Genomic DNA, 19,352 nt, shown 5'->3' with positions numbered 1-19,352 from the left:
ATGGAGTATAATGTGGGCAAATGTGAAATTGCCCATTTTGGCAGGGGGAATAAAAAAGAAGCTTCTTATCTAAATGGTGAGAGATTGTAGAGCTCTGAAAATCAGAGGGATCTGGGTGTCCTAGCGCATGAATCATAAAAGGCTAGTATGCAGGTACAGTAAGTGATTAGGAAAGCAAATAGAATGTTATCATTCATTGTGTGGGGAATTGAATACAAAAGTAGAGAGGTTATGTTTCATTTGTACAGGGCATATGTACTGTAGCGGTTCAAGTAGGCAGCTCACCAACACCACCTCAAGGGCAATTGGGGATGGGCAATAAATACTGGCCGAGTCAGTGACGCTCGCACCTCATGAGCAAATAATAAAAAAGACCACACCTGGAGTGTGTAGAGTATTGGCCTCCTTATTTCAAGAAAGACGTAAATGCGTTAGAAGCAGTTCAGTGAAGGTGTCCTAGACTAACATCAGGAATGGGCGGAATTGCCTTATGAGGAATGGTTAGATAGACTAGGTTTGTATCCACTGGAATTTAGAAGGTGACTGGATTGAATAAGATCCTGAGGGTGGACGTGGAGAGGATGTTTTCTCTTGTGGGAGAATGTAGAACTAGGGGACACTGTTTAAAAATAGTGTCACTCATTTGAGACAGAGTTGAGAAAAAATTTTTTCTGAGGGTTGTGAGTCTTTGGAACTCTCTTCCTCAAAAGACGGTGGAAGCAGAATTTTAAAGTATTCTTAAGGCAGAGCTAGACAGATTCTTGATAAGGGGGTGAAAGGTCATCGGTGGTAGACAGAAATGTGGTGTTGAGGTTACAATCAAATCAGCCATGATCTGATTGAATGGTGGAACAGGCTCAGGGGGCTGAGTGGCCTACCCCTGCTCCTAATTTGTATGTTTGTGTATATATAACGGGCTTCTAGATGTCTTGACTGGTTACAGGAATAAGTAGCTATGCCATACAAGTCAGCAGTTACTTCCCTGGATTGAACCGAGTTAGCTGACCTTGGCTGTAATGATAGTAAGGCAAGGAATTGACTTCAGCATCAATGGGTCTTAGAGAGGAAAATTGGCTTAAGCCGTCAGTGCTGACCGGTTATTGCCAGCAGCCTTTGCTGGATGTGCCCATTGTGGATGTTTTCTGGACAGGTTTGGGCTCAGATGTGCTCCCTTCCCTCCCTACACAGTTGAAAGATTGCCAGCACTCACTAGATTGGCAAAGGAAGAATTGTCACTTGGTAAGATGATAGGCTTCCAGGTATTACATGGCTAGCATCACAGCTGTTAAGTGGTAGAGTAGATCTTCCCATCAGCTGGTCGTGTATAAATACTTAACACACTTATGCTAGTTTTTTTATTATGTAGATCTATGCACAGGTGTTAATTTATATAAACTAAAATGCACTAATACACAAAAAAATGCAAACATAACAAGTTCGTTAATTATTTCAACAAGCGCAGGATTTAGCTACAGAGTCATTGGTGGATATCAAAGAGTGAAATTGTTTTTAAAGAAAATATTCAGATTCCTGATTGTGAAAGCATTTAGTTTACATTAATTTCGCATTAAGCTTTCAACCCCTTCAAACCTTTTCCTAACTCATTAAGGGCCCACGCCTGAAAAGTTAATTTATTTGTTTTTCCGTGGATTCTGACTGACTTGCTGAGTGTTGCTGACTTTTTTTTGTTTTTGATTACTATTTAAGTAGAGCATCTTTAAGTGAAAAGATTGGATAGTAGTTTTGGTGACTTTTTTGTCAAAAATCTAGTGAGATGCTGACATAATGAACTGCAAAGGGAGATATGTGCTCTTCGGAGCTTTGCATTATATGTGACGCTTATTTTAAAATGGGGCCAATATTGTGGAAAGGATAAAGGAGTGTGCTGTCTACCTTTTTTGAGCTGTTCTCTCCAATGGAATAGAACAAAATTTTGGAAAAGCTTTACTTTTCGTTTGTTTACCTCCTGGCAAAGTTCTCAAAAGCTATGATTTAGTTTGCATTTATTATCATAGGGGGTTTTCTGTGGCAATACCACTATATTAAGGTTCCTAGAGGAAGAGTAGGAGCAACAAAGGGTTACCTGGTAGATCATGTTTTATCACGGACCCAATTATGCTCCAGGCTGTATATATTGATTGACGTATTTGTACCTCAAATTGTATGAAGAACAGTGGCTCAGAAAGCTGTGTTTTGGTATAGAGGCTGTGACACAATTCTGCTGCAAGCTTTAAGCAGATCGGTTCAAACCACTGCCCTTAATTTCCGTGTTGGAATCTTTCCAAGTGCTCACAAGAATATTGCCCATATTTGCATTCCTGCCTTTACAACAATGATGCTTGTCAGAGTACCCTTTGCAGTGGTCTGACATGAGTATCTGCACAACTGTGATAATCTAATGTGTTATACACCTTTTAAGAATGTTATAATAGATCACATGATTTTATTATCCAAAGACCGAATAGCACAGGCTACCTTAGTAGCCTGTAGTGAGTAGTCTAGGGAGTTTGTAATGTGAACCTACAACTAAAACCCTGTCTCTACAAGTGTATTTGCTGAGTTCCTTTGTAAATAAATAGGATGTGTTCTACATAAGGACCGTCTGCTGATCTGCTATCTCTGTGGTACCATTTCTGCCATTCTGAAACAAGCGTGCAACCCGGATCCATTAGTCCAACTAAACTTGTGACCAAGGATCCAACAAACTGGCGACGAGGTAGGAAAAGCAAGAGAGAACTCAAGGAAATCAAGTGAACCGCAATCGGGCCGTACCTTGCACGGTAATTGTAAGTAGAATTTCCGTCCTAATCATCGAAGCAGTCCCCTCGAAGCATGCTGCAGTTTGGAAGAGTTGATCCTTTTGACCCAATGGTGGACGATTGGTGTCATTATGTTGAACGCCTAGCATTCTTTTTTTTCAAGCTAATGACATTGCGGGGGAGGAGAAGAGGAAGCGATCCTCTTACCCATGTGTGGGAGTGAGACTTATGGATTGATCCGAAATTTAATGGCACCCGGTGCCCCAGATTTGGAAAGTTTTGATGATTCAGCGAACCTTGTGAAGAATCATTACCAGCCCAAGCCCTCGGTAACAATGCAATGGTTCAAATTTAACTCAAGAAATAGAGCCCCGGGGAGACAGTTGCTTGTTATGTGGTAAGTCTAAAATAGTTAACAGAATATTGAGAGTTTGGTACACCTATAAACAAAATGCTTAAAGATCGTTTGGTGTGCGGTATAAATGAAGATTCCATTCAGAAGAGATTACTGTCTGAAACAAATTTGTATTTCCAGAAGGCGCAGGAAATAGCACTGGCAGTGGAAGGTGCAGTGAAGGACTTGAGCCATAAAGGGAGTACAAAATGGTGCCGTCGTCCACATTGCACAGGGACCCCCCTAACCAAAAAGAGTGTGAAAATGGATAGCTCTGATGAGAAATGGGAAGTAGCCACAGCTTACAGACATATATAAAAAGAAATGACTTAGCAGAGAAAATATGGAATAATGGTAACAGAGGTGGAAGCAGACAACCTTGTAATGAATCGAAGTTTTAAAAAGTCAAATGTTTTTACTGTCATCAATACGAACACCTCATGAGACATTGCAAGGAGAGAATCAGGCAGACTTTCAATCAAAATAAAAAAATCCCATGAGATTCATAATATAGAAGAGCCTGAAGTAACAGATTCTGATATTTGTTCAAAGATAATTTAAAGATAGGAAGAACTGAGTCAATCTATGTAACTGAGCGTGAATAATAGGCCTATCAGAATGGAGGTGGATACAGGAGCTTCCTCTACAGGGATGGATGAGCATACTTATAAATAGCTGAATCAGGGGGAATGTAAATTAAACTTGGAAGAAACAGATGCCAAATTGAAAACTTACGCGGGAGAAGACATCAAAATCAAAGGCATAAGCAGGGTTACTGTACAGCACAGAAGTCAATCAGTGAAGCTACCCTTGATGGTGGTAGCAGGTGAGGGGCCAAGTCTTCCTGGACGAAACTGGCTGAAATAAATTAAATTGGATTAGACTGAGATCTTCCAACTGAGAGCCAGTGGACTACCTGAGCTACTACAAACATATGCCTCAGTTTTCCAAGATGAACTTGGGAAGATCCAAGGGCTACAAGCAAAAATTCATGTTGATCCAGACTCTACCCCTTGATTTATGAAGGCGAGACCTTACCCTATGCAATGTGGGAAAAGGTAGACGTCAAATTGGATAGATTAGAGAAACTGGGAGTGATACAACCTGTGCGGTTCTCTGAATGGGCAGTGCCAATAGACCCTGTGCATAAGCTTGACCAAAGTGTTCAAATTTGTGGAGACTATGAATTGACTATCAGTAAAACAGCTAAGTTGGGCAGACACCCGTGAGAGTGGCTGGGAAGGCCATGGGTGTGATTACATATTGACTATATGGAATCTTTTATGAGAACAATGTTTCTCCTCCTTGTTGATGCTCACTCAAGGATGGACTTATGAGGTGAAGTCGTTGTCTTCATCTTCTGCTACAATTGACAAGCTATGAGAAAGTTTTGCCATCCATGGACTACCAGAAGTAGTCGTATCAGTTAACGGCACGGCATTTACCAATGGAGTTTGTGGTTTATCAGCCTCAACGGTATTACTCCTGTAAAAATTTTACCTTATCACCCTTCTTTGAATGGACTGGCCGAGTGAACAGTTCAAACGTTCAAAAATGGTAAGAAGTTGTTAACTGGAGACTCCATAGTGAGCAAGTTAGCATATTTTATTTTTCATTATAGAGCCACCCCTTGCATGACAACAGGTGTCATACTTGCTGAATTGTTGATGACTTGCCGTCTCAGAATGAGATCGAGCTTAGTAATGCCAAATTTAGGGTGTGTTGGGGGGGGGGGGGTGGGGGGGAGTGGGCAGGGTGCAGGTGGAAAGGAGTCAAAGAAGTCAGAAAATTGTACAAGAATGGCATAGTTGTGACAAACTTTACCGTAGGAGAGATGATATGTGGTAAATAATTTTGGTGAAGGAACTAAGTGGTTATCGGGTGAAATAAGTGAAGTCACTGTACCTCTTTCTTACCACGTGAAAGTAGAAGTCTGATTCATACAGAGACATTTGGATCGTATAAGGAGGAGAGAAACAAAGTATCAAGAAATGATTCTTCCAGTGTTCATGACTGCATTAACACCTCAAGTTGAAGGAGCTCAACTGAGTACAGACATGTTGAAGGTTTGGCTGTATCTGCAAGAGTTGAGGAAACAGATTTGCAGGTTCCCACCGAAGAACCTGATGTTCAGAAAACTCCAGAAAAGCAAGTTCCTGACAAAACATCTGAAGCTGTAGAGCTGAGATATTCCACATGCATAAGGAAACCTCCCAGAAAGACTGAATTTGTAAATTTACTTAAAATGTCGAATTATTTGTGCAGATGAGAAGAATTGTTACTGCAAAACATATTTCTGAGCGAAGGGGGAGGAATGTGATAATCTGATGTGTAATATACCTTTTAAGAAGAATATTGTAGTAGATCACATGATCTTATTATCCAAAGACAGTAGTGCAGGCTACCTTAGTAGTCTGTAATCAGTAGTGAGTAGTCTAGAGTAAGAGTCTAACGTAGAGACAGGGTTTTAGTTGTAGGTACACAAGTGTAGCTGCTGAGTTCCTTTAGTAAATAAATAGAATGTGCTCTATATAAGATGCATCTTCTGATCTGCTATCTCTATGGTACCAACTGGGTCAACCCAAAACAAGTGTGCAACCCGGATCCATTAGTCAAACTAAGCTACTGACCAAGGATCCAACAATCCCTAAGGCTTCTAAAACAGTGTGAGACAGGATGAAACTCTTAGGATTAAGCTTACCCCTTGCTTCCTCCCTTTTAGCCCTGAACTGCTCAATTGAAAGCTCTGGATCAGCAGTTGTGATTTCTTTGTCAGACCAACCTAGCAGCAAGAAGAGCCAGGACTAGAAGAAGCCACTAGACTTCCATCTCCCTCATAAACCCCCTCCCAACCACATACATGAGTGCTAGGAGCCATTCCTTTGATTCCTGGTAATGGCCTTTTACCACCCAAAATCTTTCACCCAATCAGCTACTGCCTAGGGTCAGGCAGAAGATTGACTAGATTCATCCAGATGAGCCCTGGGAGTTTAAATCTCCCTGGTTTCACCATGCTAGGAACCAAATGGTTTGTTGTTCACCTCAGTCTGCAGCTGCACATCCTATTAAGTAGATAAATTTAGGGCTAAAGGGTCTAAAAAAATAATCAAAATCGTCAAATAAATGTTTGGTTAAAATACTTTATTTGGGTATAGCTGCAGATCATAATTAGATGTCATCCAAAGCTGTTCTTTCCTTTCCTTTCAATAGATTTCTTGCTGAACAGTAAATTCTGCAATGGAGAAAAGCATTGTGAGTGACTGTGGCCCTGCTACTGATAGCAAGGACTTTGATGTTTTCAGTGCGATGGACTGGAAGGATGGAATAGCAACACTTCCAGGGAGCAATTTAAAGGTAAAAGTTGAATGATTGACATCCAATTTTAGTTCAAATTAATATCAGAATTAAAGTAAACTGTTTTGTTTTAGAAGCAAATTAGAAAATAATGCATTTTCTACAAAATGTGTGAATATATTTTAAAACAAAAATATAACATTTTGTAGAAAGATTGCACAAGTTTCTGACTGGTTGTAATTCTCTTATTTCTTCTCATCTACTGCTGATGTGCGCTGTGGTTAGTTGTCTCATGTCTATGGTTTGTCATGTTGGGTAGAGCAGTTTTCTGGATTCAGAATATTATTAATAATACAGGTTAATCTCATCAATAAGTTTTCTTTGGTTTCAGTTCAGAGTAAATGAATTTGATGCTTTGGAGATCATCACAGATGAAACAGAAGTAGAAAGGATAAGGAAGGCGACTGCGACAACAACATGGAGTGTGCCAACAGCACAAGAAGGTCAGTAGAGCATCTTGGGATGATTTTCGTTGTTATTTTGTTTGGTGTGCATGTATGGACATTTTACAATATATCTTCAATTGTGCTTCTAAACTAATAATATTATTCCTAACTGTTCTTTTGCAATATTTTGATCGTAATCTAAATTCTTTCTGTAGTTAATGTTGAATAATTTTTCATTAAAGATAAACATGAAAAGTTATCCCTATACTTGACTGATCAGTAAAATCGTACCACCAGTAGCCTTGCTCGTTGTATAGTTTAAGTTTCCCATTTTGTCATAGTTTTGGATTTTTTTTTCTTTTTGCTGTTGTACATGTACAAATTCCAAGAACAAGTTTGGCCTCAACTAATGATCCGGGTTCAAATCCCACCACGGCAGCTGGGAATTTACGTTCAGTTAATTAAGTCAAACCTGGAATTAAGAAGTTAGTATCAGCAATGGTGACCATGCAATGACTGAATTGCTGTAAAAGCCCACCTGGTTCACTATTTTCCTTTTTAAAGAAGGAGATCTGGACCGGGATTTTCATTTCGGGTTGGGGAAAAAGCAAGTTGTGTCCAATCTTGACTTCCGAAACCTGAACCTACCTCCAAATCCAATCCTGACATAGTTATGTCTCCGAGAGATGTAGGTGGGGAGGGGTCAGGTTTTGCAAGCCATTATGCAGTGTGGGAGTATGTGAAAGTAACGTAGGTTCAGAGGTGGGCTGGTTAGAAGGCCAGTTTCTAAGGTTATTCTTCGGCCCCTGAAACCTCACCCCTCACCCACCCCATGCCCCTTTCATGAGCCTCATACTCCCCATGCTCCTTCCATGATTCCTCATACACCCTGACCCCATGTATCCTCCGTAGCTACTCACCCAGCATCTACAATGGCCAGATGTCGGGATCTATTTGAAATGGACATAAAAAATAATTTCTAACAATCTTTTAGAGCTGTCATTCAAACATACTTCATACTGAGAAAGAAATTCTCATTCATAATAGTCATTCAAAAACATTAGTCCCCTCAAGTGATCAATCTGTTGTAAAAACAAAAACTTATTCACTTAACACATCAGAGACAGATAATCCTTTTTAATAATCTCTTAAGCTAGATATCAAAGTGTGAACACAGCCCCTTGCTGAGATAAGTGGTTCTGGAGCTTTTGAAACATAGCCAAGTATTCATAATAGGCTCAGCAATCCCTTGAAAATGTAAATAATGGAGTCCATTGAAACTGGAAAAACAAATGGCTGTTTTTCTCCTAAGCTATACCCAGATGTTCTTTCAATTAAAAGTATCCAGGAACTGCTTTTCCCCTCGTGAAAACTGCTGATTTTTAAAAAAATTAACAGGTTATGGCATTTAACTCCCTTCAGATTATTACATTATTAATTGCAAGCAGCCTTCCTTTCAGTTTTGAATGCATAAGAACACTTTTCCTGATGGAAGAAATACTTTAATGCATTTCAATACTTAAACAACCCTAGTCACTGAGCCCTATGATGAATTGCTGCAGTTGAAACATCTGCAGTATTTAATAGTAATACTGGAAGTTGTCAAACTTGAAACACTTAACTATCAGAATGTTCCTGACTCCTCAGCAGGCTTCCTGCAGTGGTTACGAACTCTCCAATGAGGAGGGTTTTCTTTGGGCTTTCAAAACCCGCACCAGCACATGAAAATAATGGGGTGCGGAAATTCAGATTTCCTATAGAGCTCACACTGGTGACTTTGACCTCAAGGAGTGTTTGTGGGGTCACAAACCAAGGCCTTCTGGACCCATGTAAAGGCCACAAAAAAAATGTGGGGTCGGGAATGCACTGAAAATTTAAAATTACTGTTTTTTAAAAAAAAAATCTAAGTATTTGTCATTCCTGATCCCATTCCCATCTCCATTACTAGATGAAAATCTGGCCCCTTGTGTCCTTTAACCTGGCCTGCCCTACATGTATCTCCAAACCCACAACATTTTTAACTGCCCTCTGTAATGGCCTATGAGGCCACACAGTTTTATTCAAGAAGGCAACTCACCATCACCTTTGCTAGGGCAAATAGGGGTGTACAATAAATGCTGATCTTGTCAATGACACCCACTCCCATAAATGAATTTTAAAAAAAACTCTCCTGGAATTAAACTTGACACTTTCCCAATCTGTATGATTGGATAAGATATAAGCATGCATTTACCCTTATTTCATTGTTTTAAATTAAAATATGTTGACTAGTTTTACAAAGAAATCAACTTTTCAATGTAAATAATGCCTGTAATTAAATGCTGCACATGTTTACTTTATTAAGTATGCTATTGTGACAATATTTTGTGTACCTAAAATTAATAAACACTGTATTTAGCTCTGTCTAGAAATCCCAATCCATCAAACACAGAGGAGCCACCCAGTATGGACGGTATACTTTGCTGTGAAAATTGCGGTCATTATGGGACGACCGAGGAGTTTAGTCATGGAAGTAAATTTTGCAGTGAAAGGTGTATGCAGCAAGCAAAAGAAAAGTAAGTGCTAAACAATTTTTGATGTGGTTTACTTGTGCAGTAATAAGAATACTGCTTTTGTTCTTAAGGCTAAAAGCAAAATACTGCAGATGCTGGAAATCTGAAACAAAAACAGAAAATGCTAGAAAAACTCAGCCGGTCTAACAGCATCTGTGCAGAGGGAAAACAGTTAATGTTTCGAGTCCTTATGACTCTTTTTCAGAAGAAAAGTCATAAGGACTTGAAACATTAACTTTTTTTTCTCTCCACAGATGCTGTTAGACCTGCTGAGTTTTTCTAGCATTTTCTGTTTTTGTTTTGACGAGACATAGTCTAGTGGATTGGAAGAAGAATGGCAGGTGCAATTTAATATGGAAGAGTCTGAAGTAATACATTTTTGGTGGAAAAGCAGGGTCTGAGAGTACACACTTGATGGAAAGACAGTGAAATAAATAAAACCCCAATGTTTTATAGAGAAAACATTGGGTTTGAATGCAAAACTACCAGAAAGTGAGAGTGCTGGTAGATAAAGTCATAAAAAAGGCCAACATAGTTTGAATTTCTAAGTTAGGACATGGATTGCAAGAGTAAAGAAGTAGTCATGAACTTCTACCAAACATTCGTTGGCCACCCTTAGTGTAAAGTACTGCATACAGATTTGAGAGCCCCATTACACAAAGGACATAAAGCCATAGGCCTGGAATCTGATGACCAAATATATACCAAGATTGCTCATTTCTGTTTCTATGCCCATGTTGCCATCTGGAATTTTACGCCCAAATTTCAAGTAGGGTTCTTTTGTCTCTTCTAGAACGTAAAAGCCAACATAAAACAAGTAGCATCACCAACATGGGTGTAAGGAAACTCTGACAGAGCACTTTTAAAAGGATGGATCATACACCATTCTTCAAAATGAGGCTTAGTATTTGAAGCTAAGTGTTAAACTGCTTCTCTCTTTGTTTTTTTTAAATTCCTTAATGAGTGTGTTTCCAATGTTTCAACAGCATTTCCATTTTTACAGAGAGGGGGAAACCAGGTCAGCAGGAGAGCACCTCTAACTTTTTAGAGACCTGCAGACCCTCTTAGAAGCCAGATGTGCTTATCCTGGGACCAGGAAAGTTGAGTAGTTGTGAGTTCAGTCGTTGTGCTTGGAGAGAGGTGGCACTGCTACTGGGTGCCACTTCTTAACTCCAAATGCCTTTGCAGAACGCAGAAAGAACTTAAATGCTCAGACAAGAGCTGACAAGTTGTCATTTGATATATTGTACCTTTCTTGGCAGCAAAAAACCTACTAAAGATGCAGTTATGCAATTGACATTTCAGACTGCAATGGGCTTAATGGCACTTCTGTCACCTGCTCGTGTAGATTATATGCATGTACAGTTCCTTTTACTCACACAACAACTGACTAGCAAAAACCCCAAACATACCACAGCAATTTGGTACCCATGTACACCCTGTCTTCAATGACCTCATACCCAGTAATAAACTGCAGTCCATATTTCCCTTCCCTGTTGTCTTTGTAGGACCAAGTGGCACGTTTTTTCGAGGAACGGGGAAGCATAGCAGGGGTGTGGGTGTGGGGGGGTGGGGCTGGCATGCAGATGGTGTGCTCATCCTGAGAACCCTCACCCTCTCACCCCTCCCCCATGAGAAGGATATCCAGCCCCTGGGCTGCCAAGCTGCATTGACTCCGGTAAAACACAAAGTGAGCAGGTTATGCCACAGGGGGTTGAGAATGCAAGCAGTTGTTATCTCTTCATGGAAGCCCTCTGCACTAGAACACAGACACAACTTTCCACTACCCTTAAATGCTATTATAATCTTATGCCTTTTCCTCTACAGATTCAACAAGATGCAAACAGCCAGTCATGGAGGAGGTGGGAGAGGCGAAGCAGCTTGATTTTGGGTCTCGAGATTTCTTTAGGCCATGAGTGATAAGGAGAAATATAGGGCCCTATTCCTGTTTCTTCAATATCATCCTTGGTATTTACATGCCGCTCCACCTCAAGATTTGTGTCAGTACCATCACATTTTCTAGACTCCAACACAGAGATAGACCCTGGTAATATTCAGACGAAACCAGATGAGCTCACTGGCCTTGTGTGATAGTTTGGGGTATCAGGAATTTGATTTCGCCTGCCATTTTTAAAGGGCTCTCAGTCACCTGACTCACCGAAAATCCAGGCCTCAGTAAGGGAGAAAGTGATATTATTGACTTTGTACTGATTTTGTTTACTCTTATTTTACCTCAGGATATCTATTCTGAGAAAGGAACCATCAACATGCAACAATGAAGAAGTTGTAAGAGGTAATCGTAAAAAGAGACAAAAACCAGCTTCAACTACAAAAGGAGACATTAAAGAAAATGGAGAGATGCTGAAGGACGAAGAGGAAGATATTGTAAGTATTTGTTTCTTCCTTTCTGTTTGGGAAAACAGTCTGTATCATTTTTGCTTATTGCAGGGACCAATCCAAACTCAGTGTTTGTACAATACATGTTGCAAATGTACTAGGTTTATAAATATTTGTCAGAGTATTGACTCTTTTAAAATATCTCCATCTCTCATCACAGACCAAGAATACAATGAGATTTTTCTGGAAAAATTCAGGAAGCTGGAGGGGTTAGGGTGGGGTAGGGCAGTTAGAGATGGGGCTGCTCCCAGCTAGTAATCGTATAATTTCCCTCAAACTGCTGAACCACTCCTCTTACTTGGAGTCCAGTCAAAGCTTCACTGGATCAATGTATTAAAAAATGATTTTGAGCTTGTATTGCTGAAGTGACCACAGTCCATTGCAGATGGATAAATCCTACTGCTGTTGTTACCTGAGGTGATTGAGTTGAAATCCTGGAATGAAAGTTTCTTTGTGTAAATGAGATTAGGGATGATGGCAATTTATACCTTTTTTATAGATCTGCAAAGTAGAAATTATTACAATTTGGTTAATGAACACACAGCAGACACATTGGAAACATTAAATATTGAGTTAAGAATAGTAAATACATGGAACAACCAAATTCTGGAGGAAACCTGTACAGAACAACTTGTATTATTTCGTAAGAGTCCCAATTTTACAAAACTCTGCCTGTCTGTTGTACATTTGAGTTGGAAGATTGGATGTCTGACTTCATACTCAATTTAATGTGCTGCATTTTACACTGTGCTTTTTTTGGGAGCCAAAGGAGGCAGTGCTGGAGGGCAAGCTTAGCCACAATATTTAGCCACAAAAATTACTCAGTGAGGTCTCATGTTAAATATCACAGCTTTTGCAAAACTTTGTCTCCAGTGTGTACCTTGTGTTATAACCAGGGGAGGAGGGGTTGGATGACTCCCCTCTTTGCCCTTTCTTTGTTTGACCACCACAGGTTTTCTTTTTGTTTGGAAAGGATGTACATTTCTAATTCAGTGAGTACTTAACTGTCTATCCCCTGTGACCATAGAAAAACAAATACAACAGGTTTTCTTGAGTTTAACAAAGAAAGGCATAGACTTTATTAGATTAAACCGACCTAAGTAATAAAATAAACACTAACTTGTGTGCGCATGCGCGCACACTCGAAGTTCACACACATACAAATGCAGATTACAGAATGGGGAAGGAGAGGTTGGCCAAATTTGTCCATTAAAAGAAAGTAAAAGAGTACAACAGCCTGTAGCTTGGTGACTCAGCTGGCTTTAGACCGAATTGGTGGTCTTGATGCTCCTGGTTTAAAGATGTAGATAACTGAGTTGTTCGGGAGCCGGTAGAACTGGGTTGGTTTCTTTTGCGAAATCTCTGTCTGCAGTAGGGCATCCGTGGATGATCATAATCAGGAAATGGGGCTCAAAACTTACCAGGTGGGCTAGGGAAAAGAGGGAGGGAGGGCTGCACTTGGGTCTTCTCCTTAAGTTGCTTGTCCTTGGTTCCGCTGAGAAAACTTGTGCTTGGAATGTACAAAGGATGGAGTTTTTTCATGTGACTTCTCCAACTGCCAGGGGGATTGAAAAAAAAGATGCTGTCTGAGTAATCCAAATGTGACTTGCTTAGCTCATACCTGGAAACTAACTTAGCCAGGGACCCATTGTCCAAACAATTAGTCTTAATAAAAACAAAAAAACTGCGGATGCTGGAAATCCAAAACAAAAACAGAATTACCTGGAAAAACTCAGCAGGTCTGGCAGCATCGGCGGAGAAGAAAAGAGTTGACGTTTCGAGTCCTCGTGACCCTTCGACAGAACTGTTCTGTCGAAGGGTCACGAGGACTCGAAACGTCAACTCTTTTCTTCTCCGCCGATGCTGCCAGACCTGCTGAGTTTTTCCAGGTAATTCTGTTTTTGAGTTAGTCTTAATAGCCTGTCTCCAACAATTGAATGCCTCATGCGATTGTCATAGATGCCTTACTAATGAGACAGGACATTCCCCTGAAATCAAACCAAAACAAAAATAGCTGGAAAAACTCAGCAGATCTGACAGCATCTGCGGAGAGGAACACTGTTAACATTTCAAGTCTGTATGACTCTCCATCAGAACTGGAGGAATATAGAAATGTTGTGAAATATAAGCTGGTAGAGGCGGCTGGGACAAGTAGAGCTGGATCATTGTCTTTGTATTTTTCAGATAGACTGATCATAACTCAAATTGGGGTTAGCCATCTTGGGCTGAGTTCAAATCGCTTTTTTCTCTGTTTTTAAAATATTTTTTTAAAAGTTCAATTCGGGTTTCCAGCTGGTGGATTAAAAATCATTATTTGGCATAAAGCACATCTTCATGACTATAAAAGCAAAAAAACTGCGGATGCTGGAAATCCAAAACAAAAACAAAAACAGAATTACCTGGAAAAACTCAGCAGGTCTGGCAGCATCGGCGGAGAAGAAAAGAGTTGACGTTTCGAGTCCTCATGACCCTTCGACAGAACTTGAGTTCAAGTCCAAGAAAGAGTTGAAATATAAGCTGCATCTTCATGACACTTACCTTTGTAACATGGTGCATGAGGGCTCTACAGACCTAATCTGCTTTAGCCTAGTCCCTAAAGCAAGTTCGCTGTAGTTGGAATTGCCAGAGAACTGTAGTATTTTTGGGACTAAGCATTTACGTACTTAATCGAATGCTGCCTTTAATGACAGGCAGTCACATTCTCTTCACTTCCAGAATTCAGCTGTTTCATCCATGTTTGGCCTTGTAATCTGTAATGATGTCTGGAGCTAAGTGGTCCAGACAGAATCCAAACCAAACATTGGTGAGTAAGTGCACCTTGATAACTCTATTGACAACTCAATCCATTACTTTACTGATAACTGAGAGCAACATGGTAGTAACAAAAACTGAGGATGCTGGAAACAAAAACAGAAAATGCTGGAAATGCTAAGTAGGTCAGGTAGCAGCTGTGGAGAAGAAAACTGAGTTAATGTTTCAGGTCAATGTCCTTTCATCAGAACTGGGGAAATTAGAAAAGTCATAGGTTTTAAGCAAGTGAAAAAGAATAAAAATGGAGGTTTGTGATAAGGTGGAAGACAAGAGCAATTAAATGACAAAAGAGTTGGTAGTTCAGGGCCAAAGGTTGCAGTAATTAGATAAGTCAAGAAACAAAAAGAACGAGACGTGTCTGGAGGAGTTGTGAATGGCAGATGCTGAATAGCTACCATAAACAAGAAAAGAGTCAAGCCAAAACCTGCAAAGCAAAAGGAAACCAAATAGGCAGAGATTGTGCTCTGAAATTGTTGAACTTGGTGTTGAGTCCAGAAGGTTGTAAAGTGCCTAATCGATGCATGAGATACTGTTTCTCTTGCGTGGAGTTTCACTGGAACAATGCAGGAGGCAGAGGACAGAGTTGCCAGCATGACAGCAAGGTGGAAAATGTAAATAGCAAGTGACTGGAAGCTCAGGGTCATACTTGCAGAATAAATGGAGGTGTTCTGCAAAGCGGTCACTCAATCTGCATTTGATTTGCCCAGTGTAAAGCAGATCATATTTGTCAGCAGCAAATACAGTATACTAAATTGAAAGAAGTACACACAAATTGCTGTTTCAACAGGAAAGTGTGTTTAGGGTCTTGGATGGCGAGGAGGTAAAAGGGCACAAATGCATGATCTGTTAATGGAGTCACTTAGCTCTGTCTAGACATTCTCTCTCTTTCCACTGCTTAGCATTTTTTTAGGCTACATCTAAAGAGTGACACCTCAAGTCCTGGCCAGAATGGAGCTGATGATTGATTGATTAATTCCACACCACACCCCCTCCCCCCCCACCATCAGTCAAGCCTGGAAAGTAAGTGACTTAATTGTAATTTGTATTATTAAACTATTCTCCACTCACTGCATTTTGCTGGAAGAATAACTCTGGCGGTCTCATCAGTCTGTCCTCTGTGACTCCAGGTCCACAATAATGTGATCGACTCTTAATTGCCCTATAAAATGGCTTAGTGATCCCATTAGTTATCAAGGAGGTAGCTCCTCCAAGAGCAATTAGGGATGTAAAGTGTAAAATACCTGCTGGCAGGTTGTAGGTGTATTTCATGAATATTCGCATTGCTGATATAGAAGCCGCAATGTTTGTTTTTTATTCTTTCATGGGATGTGAGAGTCACTGGCAAGGCCAACATGTGTTGCTCATCCCTAATTTCTCTTGAACTGAATGGCTTGCTAGGCCATTTCAGAAGGCAATTAAGAGTCAACCACATTGCGGTGTTTCTGGAGCCGCTGGTAGGCAAGGCCATGCCAGATTTCTTTCCCTAAAGAGCATTCGTGACCCAGGTGGGTTTATACAACAATAGTAGCCAGGGTTACCACTACTGAGACTAGGTTTATATTCCAGATGTATGAATTGAATTGATTCCTGTGGTGGGATCCTTTATCCCCAAAGCATTAGCCTGGGCTTCTGGACCGCCATACTACCAAACCACTGTCTCCTCCACGTAAGATTGGATTTGAGTTGAGCTGAATGGTGTGCGCACCAATAGTTTTAATTCGAGTGCTTGGCAATGAAACAGATAAACTAAAAATACTGAAATAAACTGCATTTAATGCAGTTACTGTAATCCGAGGTAAATGCGTTTAAATAATTTAGTACAAATGTCTTGTTGAAATAAGTTGCTTCTGCATGACCAGCTTGATCTTGGTCCCTGTAGCTCTAGACAATTTCCTGTCTCTTGAAGAATTTAGCCTGTTTAGCTTAAACTGCTTATTGGTCTGTCTCCCTTCAGTCTAAACTCATTAAGCTGATGATAATCAATTAACCTTACCCCTGATGTTCTGCTGGTTTGGCCTAAATGGCCAAGTGGTTATGGTACTGGGTTCGTAACCCCATGATCAAGAGTTCAAATCTCACAATGGCAAACTATGAAACAATGTAACTTCATCTGAAACAGATGGAAACAGGTTTACTCAAAAGAGTATCAAGAGTTCAAATCTCACAATGGCAAAACTATGAAACAATGTAACTTCATCTGAAACAGATGGAAACGGGTTTGTACTCGAAAGAGTTATAAGACCAGTTTAAGTACTGATAATTGTAAGAGATCAGTGATAAAGTTAAAGCTACAGAGGAGAAAAACTGAGTGGATTGTGACTATGCAAAAAAGAATGCAATATTATTCTGTCCTCAGCTATCACTTGAGCCTTAATTGTGTTGATTTAATCAAATCAAGCCCACATTAATAAAGAATCTTGTCACCACCCATAAGGTGCCAGGTTCATACTTACATACACTGGGCAATGACCTCCTGGCTACCTTAAGCATGCTGGGAGACCACATAATGTACCCCAGAGCCAGGTTTCATATATTGGAACAATTACTCAATCTTTTGTTTTCAGACAGTTCAATAGCCATAATAAAAACAAACTGCTGGAAAAATTCAGCTCTGAAGAAGAGTCCTACGAACTTTAAATGTTAACTCTGTTTCTCTCTTCACACATGCAGCCAGACCTGCTAAGTTTTTCCAGCATTTTCTGTTTTTATTTCAGATTTCCAGCATCTGTAGCATTTTGATTTTTATTTTAGCTTAGCAGCTATGTTGATGCTGTGCCCAGCGTCCGTTGAATGCCTAAAGTAGGGAAGAATTAGGTGACTGGCTGTCAAGCTCATACCACATTAAGGCCATCAGGTATCTATGTTGAAGTGACAGAAGAGCCAGAAAGCAGACAGAACCTGACAGCGATCATATTACTCGACATGATTGACACGGATGCAGGGCCCTTGTGATATACAAACTAAGCAGATCTAAAGCATGCATCTCAGTAGGCTACAAGTGAAACACTGCAGCCATTCAACTTATTCATTTATTCTGCAAGGAGTCATAAGCAAAACTGATGAGTACCATAGCAAATGACATGGACAATGCTTGGAACACACAATGGATGAAATAAATCCACTACTCTTGCTTCTGACCATTGTGCTTAATATTTATCTGTCATTGGTTAAAATAAAGCAGGAGCCCAGCCAACTGGGAATACATGGTGGTTAGATTTCAAGATTTTTGATCATATTTTTACTCTAAAATTGAGTTATGCTGAGGGATTGTATTATAAAAACTAAGTTAGTTCACATTGGCAGAAAAAGAAAGGTTGACCAATAAAAAACATGCACCAGACAATCCAGCTGGGGACATGCCATAACTCCGGTCTACTTCAAATTAACACAGCGGAACCTATTGTCTTAAATGAGGCCTATTAAGCCAGGATGTAGGCAGAAAATACACACCTGGAGGAGGAGTTACAGCTATACCTGAAAGATCGTCTAAGATAATCCAATGGTATTTCAGAAACGGCACATGAAAAATGTAGGAGAATGTGGTTTGGAACAGCTACTTTGAAGATGCGATTATATCTGTAGGAATTGGTGTTGTGGAACTCCTTGGATGACATTATTGCAGGCAATGTGGCCTAGATTTTTGCTTCTGAGGTGAGTGTGCATAGCTGCACCTTCTTGGGGTGGGGGTGGGGGGAGCAAGTGGAGGGGAAAGAAAGTGTCCCGAATGGCAGGATCTCCATTTTTGGCAGGGGGCTAGGGGTGAGATGGAGTTGGGTCCCCCCCCAACCCCCGCCCCCCAGACGCAGATTGAAGGTGGACATGTACTACTGAGTGCTGAGCAAGGCTGATTGAAAGGCCAAGCTTGATTTTCTGGACTTTGTCCCAGTTGTTTTGTTAAGTATTAGGTTCTCTAGGCCTCACCCCACCCCTGCTCACTCCCCATGCCTATACATGCCAATGCCTGCTGCACCACCACCCCCCCCCCCCCCCACCCCATGGCCTCTTTTAGCCCTTGTGCCAACTCGACCCCCATCCATCACCCTTTGCCCTTACACCCTCCATCCTAACTTGCCCAGTATGCACCATAGGCAGATCTTAGGAACCATGCTGGGATGAAAAAAAAAGTTCTAAATATCTATTAGAGATTTCACTACATAATTCATGATGGCTGTAAGTTTGGAAGGTGCTGTGGAAGGAGCCTTGGCAAATTTCTTCAGAGCATCTTGTAGATCCCCTCAAACAAATATTTGTATTCATAATCCCATATAATACAGCTAATCTTTCAATAGGATTTTTTTTTATTTGTTCATGAGATGTGGGTATTGCTGGCTAGCATTTATTGCCCATCCAAAATTGCCCTTGTTCAGAGGACATTTAAGAGTCTTGAGCCACATGCAGGCCAGACCAAGTAAGGACAGCAGATTTCCTTCCCTCAAGGACATTAGTGAACCAGTTGGGTTTTTACAACAATCGCCAATGGTTTCATGGTCAACATTAGACTTTTAATTCCAGATTTTTATTGAACTCAAATTCCACCATCTGCCATAGCAGGATTCGACCCTTGTTCCCAGAGCTTTACCCTGGGTCTCTGGATTACTAGTCCAGTGACAATATCACTACGCCATTACCTCCCCAATAGGATGATAGGGGTCATCAATAGTGCTATGAAGTGGCATTCGCTTAGCAATAACCTACTCAA

General features: G+C 40.5%; 1 protein-coding gene across 7 annotated transcripts in view; it reads left to right on the top strand.

Annotated features, from left to right (window-relative positions):
• Positions 1-19,352, top strand: part of l3mbtl3 (L3MBTL histone methyl-lysine binding protein 3) — a 185,840-nt gene that overhangs the window by 28,425 nt on the left and 138,063 nt on the right. For all 7 annotated transcript variants that reach the window (XM_041188292.1, XM_041188287.1, XM_041188293.1 and 4 more), the window contains 4 exons: positions 6,364-6,507; positions 6,839-6,950; positions 9,292-9,448; positions 11,683-11,830. In XM_041188292.1, the coding sequence (XP_041044226.1) occupies positions 6,391-6,507; positions 6,839-6,950; positions 9,292-9,448; positions 11,683-11,830 (534 nt within the window). In that variant the 5' untranslated portion in view covers positions 6,364-6,390. The remainder of the gene's footprint in view (positions 1-6,363; positions 6,508-6,838; positions 6,951-9,291; positions 9,449-11,682; positions 11,831-19,352) is intronic.

This window comes from Carcharodon carcharias, chromosome 5, assembly GCF_017639515.1.
Source record: "Carcharodon carcharias isolate sCarCar2 chromosome 5, sCarCar2.pri, whole genome shotgun sequence".
Lineage (NCBI taxonomy): Eukaryota > Metazoa > Chordata > Chondrichthyes > Lamniformes > Lamnidae > Carcharodon > Carcharodon carcharias.
The sequence above is the reverse complement of the archived record's forward strand: the minus strand, read 5'-3'. Positions and strand labels throughout refer to the sequence as shown.